The sequence below is a fragment of the Macaca thibetana genome, chromosome 6 (assembly GCF_024542745.1).
Source record: "Macaca thibetana thibetana isolate TM-01 chromosome 6, ASM2454274v1, whole genome shotgun sequence".
Taxonomy (NCBI): domain Eukaryota; kingdom Metazoa; phylum Chordata; class Mammalia; order Primates; family Cercopithecidae; genus Macaca; species Macaca thibetana.
Genome location: NC_065583.1, coordinates 12,914,151 through 12,929,747, shown reverse-complemented (window position 1 = coordinate 12,929,747; position 15,597 = coordinate 12,914,151). Strand labels below are relative to the sequence as shown.

The following is a 15,597-nucleotide window of genomic DNA, read 5'->3' as shown; positions in this document are numbered from 1 at the left end:
GTAACAATGGCAACCCCCTCAGTTTTTGCAAGAGGAGCCACTGCTCCCAGCTGCAGGCCAATGAGCCTATGCAAGTCAGGCCAGCGCCGGGTGTGAGGTCTGCCGGCTCTCTATGCAGTTCCTAATCAATTACCCTCCATCTTAATGATGGGTGCAAGAACTGAGGGAGAGATAAATCAATGAACTTGATGTGAAGCTGGCCCCAAGGAGTTGGAGAATCTGGTGATAGAGGCCAGCCCAAGACGGTGCATCACAGAACCAAATTTTATTGCTACCATAATAAACATCAAGAGCCATCATTTATGGGGTCTAGTTGACTATGTCTATTATCCCTTTTAATCCTTCCACTTGTGAGGTAAACCATATTGGCCCAATTTTGCAGATGAGGAGAAGAAAACCTAGAGAAATCAAATAGCTTGTCCAAAGTGACAGGGCCAGGAACTGGCAGAACTGATACCTCTGTTTCTATCCATTGGATACGCTGCCTCTATATACTTGTGAAAATGGAGGAACTGAAGGGGACTTTCTCAAAGTCACAGAACAGTTTCAGGGATTAGGGCCCCAGGGCTCACACTGAGACATCATGTGGCCTCTGTGGAAGTAGGTCCTCAGGGAAAAGCTGCAGGAACCCAGAGAAGATGAAATATAGATGTGAATATACATAAGACACGCAAATGGAGTGCAAAGGTGTGGCTTCCGAACACAGAAAAAAGAATTCCAGGCTTGGCCTGTTCAGCCTGGCAGAGATCTTGCTCTGCATCCTGCACACTTGCTCACTCTGCCTTTTGGTTTTCTTTTCTTCTTCTTCTTCTCCTTCTTTTTTTTTTTTTTTGAGATAGAGTCTTGCTCTGTCGCCCAGGCTAGAGTGCAGTGGTGTGATCATGACTCACTGCAGCCTTGAATGCCTGGACTTAAGTGATCTTCCCACCGCAGCTTCCTGAGTAGATAGGACCACAGGCCCGTACTACCATGCCTGGCTAATTTTTAACTTTTATTTTTGTAGAGACAGGGTCTCACTACGTTGGCCAGGCTTATCTCAAACTGCTGGCTTCAAGCAATCCTCCTGCCTCAGCATCCTAAAGTGCTGAGATTATAGGTGTGAGCCACCATGCCTGGTCTGGGTTTCATTCTTATCTGCAGTCACTCAGTTTCTCAGGCTGTTTTGGGCACTGGCTGAACACCCAGCCCCTCCCAGAGTGCCAAGGCCATTGCATGATGAGGGTCAACCCTGCCCAAGGAGGCAGCAGGAATTTGTCTGTGGTGGGAGCGTGGTTGTGAACACTTTGTGTACCTTCAATGTAAAGGAAAGGAAAGGGAAGGGATAACCATCACCACCATCACTACCACCACCACCACCACCACGAGCTATGATGGATCAGGTGCTCAGATATTAGACACCAGGCTGAGAGTTTCACATGGTTTGTCTACCTTAATAGTTACATTCCATGAGACAAAGCTTATTGGTTATTACCGCCTCCACATTAAACATGAGAAAATTGAGGCCCAGAGAGATTAAGTCACTTGCCCAAATTCACAAAGTCAGGGAGAGGTAGAGCTGGGACTCAAAGCCAACTTCATCTGATTTCAAAGCCCAAACTCTCAATCACCAGTCTTTGCTGAATACCATTTGGAGCTGAAGGACCTTCATTTTCTTAGTCCTTTCCAGCTCATCCACAGGGAAAATGGCCCCTTTGTCATGGGAGCAAGGTTGGAAAGTGCGCACACGTGTGTGCGTGTCCACATGTGTCGCTGTGCAGCAGGTACGCCTGGAAGGCTTTGCACTTAGCCTAGTCCTGCAACCTAGAACAAGGATGCAAAGGTCCACACTCCTAGTGTGAAAAGCTCAATGGAAAGGACAAAAAGAAGCATTCGCATCAGCAAAAACTGTCACATTTAGGGATGGTCTGAAGCCAACAGCTGATTTAGGTCTCTCTTAACTGGCACATGTGTCTTTCTTTGTCTGGTAAACATTCTTCAGGCTGCAAACTGATTTAATAGAACTAGCATAAAAACAAACATACAAATCAAACATCTGAGTGTCTTCCCGCACCAGCAAAAACAATGGGAACATCTGATGGGGATTTCAGCCATTTGTGCTCTGTATTGATTTGCCCTAGTTCCTCAGATGCTGCCTTAATGATCTGCCATTTGCAAACATGTGACTAAACACAATATATTTCTAGCAGTACAGAAGTCAACATTATGTCAGGGAGACTGGCAGGGGCACGGCCGGCGCAGGGGCATGTCTGCAAGTCACCTGGTTAAAAGGTCCTGGAGTGTGTGGAAACATTGGTGGTGGTGGTGGTGTTGATAATATGATGAACATCTACCATTTATTGAGGGCTTTTGATGTGTCAGACACTGTCTTCCTCATACACTGGCTCAAATTATTTTTTTCCAACAGTACTATGAACCAAGTAGTGTTATTAATATACCCATTTTACAGATGAGGAAATAATGGTACAAAGAGGTTAATTTTCCTAAGGTCAGATAGCTAGTGAATGGTGGAGCCTGAGTTTGAATCCAGGTTGGTCTGGTTGAAGTGCCTGTGTCCTTGACCCTTAGGCTATCCTGCTTCCCACCTAGAAGACACTTTTGTGGTTTCTTAACTCTTTCCCATCTCTCTCAGCCTTCCTTGACTTGGGAACTCTTGTTAGGATGTCCAGATCACGCTGAAGGAAGGAAGCCCCTTGTTTATTCTTCCTCTAAGTCATCCTGGGCTAGTTGGATGGACCAGACAACTCAGACCCCAAAGGTTCAGTTCCTAATGCTTCCCTATGTTGGAAGAAGGCTGAAAAGGAAGGTTCCTTTTAAGGTTATGCTCTGGGCACACCTTCTGGAGAAGTCCCTTTCTGGCCTTTCTCTTTCTTTACCACTGGTCCTCACGGTTCTTCAGAAAGGTAGACTGTTGGCTGGGCACGGTGGCTCACGCCTGTAATCCCAGCACTTTGGGAGGCTGAGGCAGTTGGACCACCTGAGGTGAGGAGTTTGAAACCAGCCTGGCCAACATGCTGAAACCCCATCTCTACCAAACATACAAAAAATTAGCTGTGCATGGTGGTGGGTGTCTGTAATCCCAGCTACTTGGGAGGCTGAGGCAGGAGAATCGCTTGAACGTGGGAGGCGGAGGCTGCAGTGAGCCGAGATCACACCGTTGCACACTATAGCCTGGGCAACGAGAGCAAAATTCTGTCTCAAAAAAAAAAAAAAAAAAAAAAGAAACAAAGAAAGGTAGAGCGTCTTAGACTCTCCCATCCAGTTTATATGTTTGATCCATAGAGAAGATGAGGAATGTAGGCATATCTGAGAAAAAGCCATTCCCAACCTGTGCTGTGTGGAGACACCTGGAATTGCCTGCAGAAAGCAGAGGCACAGACACAGCACAGAGCAAGATTTGCTTTTCTTATTCTGTGCATGCGCTCAGGTGCCACAGAGGAAATTATTTTTTTGTCTTAGAAAAAAATGGATGAAGAATTGCATGGGAACTTGAGACTAAATCATTCTGTGATGACACATACATATATATGTGCATAGGTTTTTGCTTTTTACATTTTTTTAGTAGCTTCAAAACAGTGCAGTGTGCTCACTTTCTCCATGTTATGTTATTTAATCTACATGGGAGATTTCTAGGTAGGTATGATGACCCCCTTTATGCAAAGCGGGGGAACTGAATGAGGCATGAAGATGTTAAGGAATGTGCTTTAAAGTAAGAGGCAGAACAGGGATTCAAACCCGCCGAGTATGGATCCCAAGGCTCTGTTCCCAGCCACTCTGTCTCATCAGCTTCTCCTTCATACCACCTGCTCCCATGCCACCCTATCACCCCTCCTTCCATGTGGCAGTCCCACACATGGAAACCTGGTGCTCTCAGAAAATCCAAGAGTCACTGATGTCTATGATTTCCAGAACATTCCAGCTCTTTGGTTCTGTTTGCTGGTTTGTTTTGTTGTGTTTTTAATTCTGTGTGTCTTTCAAAACCCCTGGGGGCTGGTAAGAATGGAATATTTGCTATTGTTAAGTGGCTGCCTCCCTATCTCAGAGAAACAATGTGGTTAAGGCGGGGCAGGGGGAAAACTGGGGCTATTTCCCCCACCAGATGCTCTTACTTATGACTGGACATGGAAATCTGTCCATAGCCTTTCTTCATGGAAGACATTTAGCTTCCATAGCGGAAGATATGAGACACGGGATACCACCATGGGGAGATACAGAGCAAAAGTGGAAGAAGATGGGACTCTAAGGACAGATGGTCCCTCCAGAGCTTTTGAAGACTCATAAGGGCGTCTGAAGACCACAGAGCAGAGGAACATGTGGGTCTCTGGGGCTTCCCATAATCTAACCCTGCTGGAAGCCAGAGCTGGTTCAGAGAACCGACAGGGTGCAGTGAGAATGGTGCCATTGGTGGGAGCTCAGCTTCGAAGAAAATCTGCAGTGAATCATCATTTCGCTATGGGTTCTCTGGAAGAAAGCTATTTTTAGAGGAATTGGCTCTGGTATTCGGGGACACCAGCACACACTCCTCTGAGCTGCTTTGGCTTGGGAAGCATCGGAGAGAGTCTGCAAGACTGCTTTGCATGAGAGAAAGTCAACTCCCTCCCCTTCCCCTAAAGTTGGGGAGTGCAGAGCCCCTCCCAAGGTTAAGGCAATTTACGAGAATTAATAGTAGCTAAGGATTGAGAAGAGGGAGTGGAGAGCTTAACATGGTACAAAACATTCCTAAGGAGGAAGTACAAATCTGGATTATATGGGTGGCCATGGACAAGGGGTGGAATTCTCAATAAGAAAAAGAAAAAGAAAAAAGCCACATTTGGATGTCTTTGGAATGATAAATCAGATACCTCCCATTCATCCTGGGGTGCATCCTGCTGCTTCAACTCTCTGCTCCCTTTTTTCTCATCTTCCCACCCATCTGCTGACCTGTCACATGACAAAAGACTTTTAGGCCATCACACAGGTCCCCAGATACATGGAAGCAGCAGGATCCCCCCTCCAACCCACTCTCAAGTTCTCTCTTACATGTCACCTCTTGAACTTCCCTATCCAACCATAGAGACTTGTCGCCTCTGCTTTAATTTTTCAGTTTCATTTTATCACAGAGGAGGAGGAGGCAAGCACAGCAAGAAAAGTCCTGGGCAATCCATCTGGTAGACCGTGGGTGCCTGATACACAGGGGCAGTCTTATTTACATATATGAATACATTTGCATGAAGATGAGCTACTCCCAGGTTCAAGTCATAACGCAAGTGGCAAGTCTAGTTCCAGAACCTATTCTCTCAACCATAACCCTTCAAAGAACTGACCCATGTTTATGGAGGAATCTTTTGTGTAGGTAGCTCCAGCTCCTAGGATGTGGTTTCTAACTATTGTCATCATCCTAATAAAGGTCGTGGTGATAGTTGTAGTATTTGCCAGTGTGAACTAACAACAAGCATTGTTAATATAGTATATCCTATGGACCAGACACAATGCTAGGCATTTTACTGTATTCATTTACCTAACTTTCTTAAGAACCAGTAAGGAGGTGTCATTAGCCTCTGCGTTTTGCAACTGAGGAAACCAAGGCTCAGAAAAGTTATCTGTCCATGGCTACAAGACAGAGTCAAAGCTGGAATGCATGTCTGCTGGGATCCACAGTCTATACTCTTAACCTCTTGGTTGGTTGTCTCTGTTTATTTCTGGAAACACTCTAGCTAGGATGGTCATTCTCGGACTTTTGGATTTCAAAGACTAGGTGGTGACCAGACCTTTTATTTTGCCAGTTATGGCAATCTGTGGTATGTGTACTATGCAATACACATAAATTATAATTATACAATAATTACACATATATAACATACACAGACTACTCTGTCTTCAGTGGCTATCATTTTATAAAATAAAAGACATTTTTAAAAACAATGATAACAGAATAAGGAAGTCCAAAAACTTAAAGGATGCTCCTTTAAACTGAATATTTTTGCTCAATAGAAAAATATCACATTGTTCTTGTTTTTCTCACTTTACCTGATAACAGGGAAAAACTCAATCATAATAGACAGGCTTTTGGCAATTACTGTTCAAGCTTGTCAAATTGCTTTTAAACTTCAACACATCCAGGTGTGAGTCCAACCTTCCAGGTATGGTCTGGCCTGCACAAAGCCCACCTCTGATGTGATTATCTGCAATTTCTCTCTCCTGGAGAGCTGAGCTGTGTATCCATGAGGTCCAAGCTGAGAGTATAGAGATGTGAAGTGGAAGCGGGGTGGCAGGCCCAGAGCCCCTCAATCAGGGCTGGGGTGGGTTCACTGGCTACAGCCTGGCTACCTGGACTGGACTCTTTCATCAGACTGCAGTTTTGGAACCTAGCCAAGGGACAGTCTGTGGCTGCCAAAGAGAAAACATAAAACCTGGCAGATGGAAGGAGAAAAGAATAAGATGGGGCAGGGAAGGAAAGGAACGATACATAGGAATCTGAAATGAGATGAGGGCTGGTGAGAATTCTGTCTTGAACATCCATTGTGGGAGGGCCAGAGGCCCATTGTGGTGTGGATGGTGAGGGAAGGGAAGTGAAGGTTAACTGGGTGGAGAAAGAGATGGGCGGAGGGGGGAAGAGAAGAGGGAAGACCGTGGGTAGAGCAAGGGGGAGAAGGGGAGAAATGCATCAAGGGAGGGAGAAAATGATGAAGAGGAGGCCGGGCGCGGTGGCTCATGTCTGTAATCCCAGCACTTTAGGAGGCTGAGGTGGGTGGATCACATGAGGTCAGGAGTTCAAGACCAGCCTGGCCAACATGGTAAAACCCTCTCTCTACTAAAGTACAAAAAATATTAGCTGAGTGTGGTGGCAGGCACCTATAATCCCAGCTACTTCGGGAGGTTGAGGCAGGAGAATTGCTTGAACCCAGGAGGTGGAGGTTGCAGTGAGCCAAGACTGTGCCATTGTACTCCAGCCTGGGTGAGAAGAGCAAAACTCTGTCTCAAAAAAAAAAAAAAAAAAAAAAACAAGAAAAGAAAAAAGAAAGAAAGAAAGAAAGGGTAACAGTGCAAAAAAGAAAGAGGGCAAGGATAGGAAAGAGGAGGAATGATGGAAGGAGGGAGATATTTAAAGTAAATTAGATAGTATGCTGGAAGGCCATAGGAGGAGCAGGAGAGGTAGGTGAGGACTAAGTAGATTCTGTAGAGGGAGAGCTCTCTAAAGCTATGGCACTGGACCACAGGGACCGAAGGAGAGGTGCATTAAAACCCTAAGGGAATGAATTGTCAGTGTTTGTGGAAAGGAAGGTGGAGGGCCGCAGAAGGCGGGGATGGCAGGAAGAAAGGACCCTTTATTGACCAGCTCCTGCCTGCCAGATGGTATGGAGGCACGGGTTGTGTCTGCTAGGGCTGGAAAATGGGACTGTAAAGGAATCAAAGAAAAGCTGGCAAAGTAGGTGAAGAAAGAAGAAGTGAAGACTCCACTCCACTGGTAAGTCATGTGCTTCTTCCCATTGCAATCAAGGTAAAGCCAAAGTCTTTAACACATCCCAGGATGTGGCCCATCCTTACCTCTCTGATCTCATCCTGTTACCATCCCTTTTGTCTACTCTACTCCAGCCACACCGGCTTTCTGGAGCATCCGGCCCACTCCAGTCTCAGGGCCTTTGCACATGCGATTCCCTCAACCTGTAATACTCTTCCTCCAGATAGCCGTTTGGTTCTCTCGCTTATTTCCTGTCCTTTTCTTGTTTTATTTTTCTCCACAGAATCTACCTTCTGACATGTTATCTAACTTACTTTACTTTGCTGCTCGTTTATCCCCGCTACCACTAGAATGCAAGTGTTATACAGGCAGAAATGGGTCTGTTTTGTTTGTTCCTGTCTTTCCAAGCACAGAACAATGACAGGAAAACAGTGGGCCCACAACAGATGTTTACTGAATGAATACAAGAATGAATGAAAGAGTCAATGGCCCTCAATTGGAATGCATTAGGAACAGAAGGGCACACACAGGGAAGGGGAAGAAGAGGAGAAGAGGAGGAGGAAAGAAGAAAGGGAGGAGATTACGACAAAGCAGAAAGGCAAGGGATGAATATGTATCTTTTATTTGGGGGGATTTTACCGAATGATGTTCTCAGTAGAAAGGTTCCATATAATGATCTTTTTAATCAAGCCAACTAAAGGTGAAGGCAGAAAAATGAAAACAACAGTTGCTATTTAAAGAGTAACCTTGAGGTCAACGTTGACTGGCCCTCTACTCATTTTAGAATGAGATACTGGCCATTTTCTAATGTATGAGGGGAGAGTGGACTAGACCGAACTATGTGGACAAATACATTTTACTGGAATTTTTGACATTCATGTATACACAGAGACATACACAATCTTGTGTCGTTACCTAATAAAGATCTAATTGAGAGGACAAAAATCACATCTGAGGTAATTAGGAGCTCAGTCCTCCTCTCAGATAATGGTAGCTAAGAAATGAGTAAATCATTTATTTACGTCCTACTACTTCCACCACTATTTTACAGAGTACCTGCCCATGTGCAGAGGACTGTATGAAGTGCTCCACAGGTAGTATTTCATTTAGTTTTCACAATGACCCATTGAGGTGTCATACCATAAGTATCACATTAATATAGGTGAGAAAACTAAAGATGAAAGAGACATTATTTTACCTGATGTCACACAGCTAGTAAACGGTATGGCCAGGATACAAATACAGTGTGACTCTAAGGCGAGGATTGGCAAAGTCATTGGGACGGGCCAGAGAGAACATACTTCAGGCCTTGTGGGCCGTGCAGTCTTCTGTGACAGCTGCTCAATACTGCCATACGAGACCAGCCATAGGCAGGACACACATAAATGGATGTGGAGGTATTCAAAAACATTTTATTTACAAAAATAGGCGGTAGGAATCCTTGGCCCCAGGCTACAGCTTGCTGATTCTGATCTTGAGTCTATGCTCTTGACCACTGAGCTATCATAGCTGGGAAGGTGTGGGAGGACAGCAAAGAGATTCTTGAGTGTTTTTAATGGTTAGCTCCCACAGCCCCACATGCTGATGGCCTAGTGGGTGATCGGCTGGGACAGGGAGCTGAACTCACCAGGGACAGTTGTGGGGGGTGTCAGACAGGTGCACTTACATTTCGACGATGCCCTCCGGCAAGTTGGCAGGAATCTCCGTCAAGCCCTTCCCTCGACAGTCCACGATGTTATTGCTGCACGTGCAGGGCGAAGGGCAGGAGATGGAGTTGGCATTGCAGGATGGGGGCTCCGAGTGGGGGGCTGTGGAGCCAAGGCACAACAGTCAACTTATGTCAGTGTCAGGAGCTGCCTGGGCTTCTGTGTGCTTAACCAGCATCCTAAGCGCACAGCATGACCTGACAGCAGTCTGAAAAATGATCACCAGCTGACATCTCCTGTCACCTGGGAGACACAGGTGCCACAGGCTAAATATTCAGCAAAGAGGAGAGAGTCTGGCCTTGACCTCATTGTCTGAGTTGCTCCACCTGCTCTGTTGCCCTGTCATCTCCATCTTTCAGAGAAAGAGGGGCCCTCGGAATCAATCACACATGAAAATACGCTGCTAGAATCCAAAGAGCTTACGATGGGACCACTTTCCCAAGGTGCATCTTGGGTTCTGACTTTTAGCTGGTGACTGGATGCTGAGTGTAAATATAGCTTTTAGACCTTTCTCTAGTGGCTGCAAGCCACAGGGCTACCAAAACCAGGTGGTAGAATTTCCCCATTTGGGGCACTGATGTTGTCGAAGTGTTAATACCCCCATCAGCAGCTACACCCAAGGCATTTCCAAATGGCTTCTATGTCTAGGGAACATGCAAATAAAACCTATCTCACCTGAAAAAAAGGTGAATAAGTTACTACATATTTTGAAGCCAGCTGTTAATTTTGTTTGAGGTGAGAATCAGTGTGAATTTCAAGCAAAGTGATAGAAAGCCAAGCAAATAGTACCCAAGGAGCTCATTTAGAAAGCCAAATGTAGATAGACATATCCATTACTAACCCAACTCAAGACTCAAAGAGTCACCAGGAATCTAAATCACTTTCTCTGGTGGTCACATTAAATCCTGAATACAAGAGGTAAATGCAAATATTTTAAAGACATTGTAAACATTTTCGTGCTATGACTATTCCCTCAAAGTGAGGTAAGACTCTTAATCATACGGTTAGCTTTCCAAATGTGGATTTTTTGGTCCAATATAGAAGCTCAACCCCACATCCCTCCCAGGACCTCATCCCACTGCTGCTGGATGCAGCCAATGGGGGTTATTTCAGTGTCTTTCCAGATTGCCCTCTCAGGGAAAAAAGCCATGACTGAGACCAAACTTAGATGAGGTCTGCAGATTGCCTCACTGCTTGGACATGGGGCCTCTGGCTCGGGGCTCTTAATTGTAGATTAAACACAGAACATGAAAAAAGTCTGCAGGGAAAAAGTGATTTTTGGTCTGGCCCCTGTTCACTGGAGAAACTGAGTCTGGGAAGCCAGAGTGTGTCTAGCTATTGGGGTTGAGCCAGATGACCAGCTGAGCCTGGTGTCCTATTGGGACGCTGAGGCTTCAAACAGAGGGGCGCGCTCTCCGCGTTCAATAGTCCTCATGGGCCCGAGGGTGGATCCTCCTGTAGGGGCTCCAGTTGACATCTACAGCTTAATTTGGAACGTTCACCTTCCCAGAAAATACCAGCCCAATGACCAAAGATTCTTACTTCCCTTGACCTCACTTACATATACACAAAACAAAAACTGAAAACATGGCCTCAGAGTGGGGATGTTTGAGAAAATATTCTTGGCCAGGGTACATGGACCTCCAAGTTGCCAGTGCCACACAAGTGGATCTAATGGAGACCATGGAAAATGCCAGAAAGATGATGACTTACACTAAATTCCCAGCTGGAACATTCTCCTAGACAGAGTGATGATACTGGCTTCCTTCCAAACTGGGAAAGCCTTTACACTTCTGAGAAAGTGGAAACCACAGAGAGCCAACCTGTAAGAGCCTCGGCTCAGGAATGGGAGAGTGTTGTGGCTGAGACTGTGGGCTCTGGGTCCCACCGCCTCTATCTGATTCCTGGTTCTATCACTTCATCCTTATTTCCCTGTGCCTCAGTTTTCCCATCTGTAAAATGGGGAAAATAACAATACTTATTTCATAGCATGGTTTTGTTGTGAAGGCAAAGGTAGGTAATGCCTGAGATGTCTTTAGAAGAATACGCGGCACAGGGTAAGAGCTTGGTAATGTTCGTTGTTATTATTGGGTCTGCTCTGCCGCAAATTGTCTGTAAGACCTTTGGCAAATCACAGTACCTCTCTCTGAGCTTTTTTTGGTACCGTGTCAGTGAATAAGGAGTTTGGATTGCATGATTACTGAAGTTCTTTCTGGGAAGGAGTGAAAATACCTAACATCTTTACCTCCTCTGCTCCAGCTCTCTTTGCAGACAGCAAAGGGAATTCTACAGTGTGAAAGGCTCCCATCCCATCACCCACATCAAAGGGAGGTTGGGAGCGGTTGGCCTCAGATGTCAGGGTGTTTGAAGTACAGATGGCATTCCCTAAAGAAAACTGCCAAACCTGGCCTTCCACATCAAGAGAAGAGCACACCTGACAAAGCCAGGGAGAAGCCCCACACTTGGGACACCTTCCTGTTTGGAAATGTCACGAATGGGAGTCTGAACTCTTGCATTTTCCATCTGTTCAGGCGGAGGGACTGGACGGCCCTCCCTCTTTCGATCTGTGACAATATTACTTGAATGGGGTGTGTCGGACAAGGGGAAAGAAAGATGCCATATCCGAGGGCTTATAACGGCGGTGGAAGTTCTAACACAGAAGTCTTCCAAGAGTACCCCTTTCTGACTTCCGTTCTGAAATTAATTCTGTTTTAAACCAGACCCAGGGCACAGCCTTGAGTCCCTCTGGGAACTCGCTGGGTCTTCCGCAGGGTGACTCCCATTCTGTTTGGCTGTGTGTGCTACATTTCAAGGGATGCTGTCAAGGCAAAAAAAGTCTTTGAAAAAGATTCCTAACCAGGTCACTAACACCACCTTTAATTACGCAGAGAGAAACAATGGTAATTATAGCCTCTGATAGCACCCTGGGCTGGCAGCTCACTAGCCAGGCATTCACACATGGTGAGGACAGTTACCTTCCTGTTTCAACAGAACACTTCTGGCTTACAATGAGGTTGAAAGATGGCTTCGTTTTCCCTAGAAACATTCTCCTGTGATCGGTGTCAATGGACCAAGCCCATTCCCTGTGGGCCACAGAGAGCTAGACGGCAGAAGTCCCTCCACTTTGCTCCGTGTCTGGACTGAGATTGGAATGTAAATTCCATAATGGCAGTGTTTTTTTCAGTCTTAATCACTGGTGTACTCTCAGTGCCTAAAACAGAGCTCCATACAAAACACGGACCCAGAAGCATACCTTGGCTAAATGAGAAGATGAGTACATGAAGGACACCAGCCCAGAAGCCTGGCAGATGTGGAGGGGCTAAATGTCACCAAGCTACAGAGGCGAGCCTTCCTTCTGGAAGGGCCCTGAGGGAAGCTCCCTGAGTTCTGAGTACCTGGGCTCTGGTAGGTAGGATGAGCTGTAGAATGGGGAGGTGGAGTGGCTGTGGGAGATGGGAATCTGTCTGCAGCTGTCTTCTTTCCACCACAGCTTTCTGTGCTGGCAAAATCACTTGTCCAAGACACCTGGGGCCCCTCTGAGCCCATCTCACCTGCACAAGCCGGGGTGTCCTAGGCACTCTACTGAGCTCTGTCAACAAACCCAGCCCTTACTGTCCACACATGTTGGGGAAGGTAGAGGCAGTGGATTTCCAAGGAGGACAAAGTAAGGAAACACCTACCATTTTACCCAGCAAATTATGTGACTGTAAGCTGGGAAACAGAGGGGAATGGGAATAGCAATTTTATATTGGGATAGAAGGACTCACTCTCTATATCTCTGATGAAAGGGGAACATCTGTCTGCATGCACATATGTATTCGTCTTGTACAGCATGCTCTTACGGTGGTCTCATGACCCACACTGTCCTTGAGCGAGCCTATCTACTGGCAAGAAAGGTGGCCTTAACTCAGAGCACAGTGATGCACTAGGCTATAGAACTCGTGTTATAAGATGTTTTGCTTGGGAGCACGTGGACTTGCTCTTCGTGTCTTCATTGTGAAATAAGCGTCCACGCTATCTGTTCTTGGAGCTCTTTTAGTGGCACTAAAACGCTGCTCTGCTGAGGCGGATTTCTTCTCCAGAAAAGGGGGATGGGGATGCGGCTGAAGTACGTGTCTCCCCTCTGGGAAGTCTTGGTCACCACTTTGGCTCTGGGCTTTCCATCTGAAGCCAAAGCCGTCTCTGGGCCAAACAGGGCAGGGCAGCAACTACAATTCCTAACCTTCAGATGTCTTTAAGGCCCCCTGGATCACGGCCTGATGACTTCAAGGGGGACAGAGCAGAGCCTGGGACAGTGGAGACCCCTCCCAGCTCCTCACTGATCATTAGCGGCGCTGCCTCCGGTCCAGGGGACACTCAAGTGAGTGAGAGGGGAGGGATGCGTCTCCAGCCCAACCTCTCACAGGGCAAGTCCCTGCGACCGCTCGCGTGGGTATTGCGCCTGGTATCCCATCTCTGCTGCTTGTATAACTGCCCCTGAAGTTATCAGAGGGAAGAGAGACTGAGCCATAACCAGGGACTTGGCTCCTGCCCAGCCACTTTGTTCTCCCAATTGGTAAGATGGGGATGATGGCCACGCTGAAAGCAAAAGGCCCTAACTTGTCTGCTGAGATGAGTGGGAAAAAGACCACCGAATTTCAGACTTAGACGGGCCCATAGAGATGGCAAGGAAAGAGAAGCCCTGAGAGAGGAAGGGACTTGCCCAAGGACACAGTGGGGGCCAAACTGAGAGTAGCCATCAGTCTCATAACAGCAAGTAACATGTATTCAATGTGTACTATGTGCCAGACACTGCCTTGAGTGCTCGTATATACTATCTTACTTGATCCTCATAAAACCCATGATTTAGGTCCCATTCTTTTTTTCCCCCTTAGCATGAGATGAGGAAACTGAATAGGGAGGTTAAGCAAACTGCCCAAAATCATAAAGCTAGCGAACAACAATGTTTTAATGTTTAGCCCTGTGCTCTTCTTTTTCTGCCAAAAGGAACCCCAAATTCCTCTATTTATTGCCATGAAATTGAAAACCATCAGAGTCTTGGAATCTCAAGAGGTAGGAAGAGCGGGTTCAGGGACTGAGACACAGACTGTGTAAGCTACACTAGAGATGATCAAACACTCTTGTGTTAGAGCTGTGTTTATTTCTATCTTTAAAAAAACCTCATCCACAACGAGCTATCACCCCATCCCAGTTAGAATGGCTATTACCAAAAAGACAAAAAATAACAAATGCTGGCACCAATATGGAGAAAGGGGAACTCTTATACACTGTTGGTAAGAATGTAAATTAGGACAGCTACAATGGAAAACAGTATGCAGGTTCCTCATAAAATTCGAAACAGAAGTACCATATTCAATGATTCAACTACTGGGTACACATCCAAGGGAAATGAAATCATTGTGTTGGTGAGGTATCTGCACTCTCATGTTCATTGCAGCATTAGTCACAGTAACCAAGATATGCGATCAACCTAAGTGTCCATCAGTGAATGAATGGATGAAGACAATGTGCTGTATATACACAGTGGAATACTATTCAGCCACAAAATATCCTGTCATTTGTAGCAACATGGATGAAACTGGAGGACGTTATGTAAGGTGAAATAAGCCAGACACAGAAGACAAAATACCACATGATCTAAGTTATATGTGGAATCTAAAAAAGTTGATCTCATAGAAGTAGGAAGTAGAATGGTGCTTACCAGAGCCTGGGGAGGGTATTCAGGAGGAGGACATAGGGAGAGACTGATCCGCAGGCACAAAGTTACGGTTCAAGAGAAGGAGTAAGTTGTGGTGTTCTAGTGCCCAGTAGGGTGACTACAGTTAACAATATTGTGTTGTATATTTCAAAATAACTAGAAGAGAGCATTTTGAATATTCCCACTGCAAATGTATGAGGTGACAGACATGCTAAATCCTCTGATTTGATTTTTACGTAATATATACATATATTGAAACATCACACTGTACACTATCAGTATGTTCAATTATTGTGTGTCGATTCAAAACAAAATAAAAAAAAATTACAGAATATTTTGAAAGTCCGAACAACAACAAAAAACCTCACTTGGTAAAAGTGCAGAGTCGAAAGCTCCAATGGCCTTGTGAGCATGTGGAAATAAATTAATTCCAGTATTCAAATTAAGCATCCTTACTGGCCTCTGGCCTTTCAAAAGCCAACAACAGACTGCGATGACAATGGGACTCGAGCAATTATGATGAGAATATAAATGAACGTGATTTAAATACCAGAGGCATGATAATTTTGGGAATGGCTAAATAAACCTAATAATCTCATTCCTGCAATGTCCAATTATGGTGTTTTAATTAAAACCTCCTAAGGAGATGGGTGGCTGGTCATGGCTTACCTTAATTATCTTTGTACTTAGTAACTAGTCCCAAATTTAAAAAAAAAGATGACGAAAAGGGGAAGTTTCTTGTTTCTAGGGAGATAAGC

At 45.5% G+C, this 15,597-nt stretch overlaps 1 protein-coding gene across 2 annotated transcripts in view; it reads right to left on the bottom strand.

Moving 5' to 3' along the window:
- The window catches only part of SLIT3 (slit guidance ligand 3), a 641,932-nt gene that overhangs the window by 138,636 nt on the left and 487,699 nt on the right, over positions 1-15,597 (bottom strand). For both annotated transcript variants that reach the window (XM_050794632.1, XM_050794633.1), the window contains one exon: positions 9,102-9,243. In XM_050794632.1, coding sequence (XP_050650589.1) covers positions 9,102-9,243 — 142 coding nt within the window. The remainder of the gene's footprint in view (positions 1-9,101; positions 9,244-15,597) is intronic.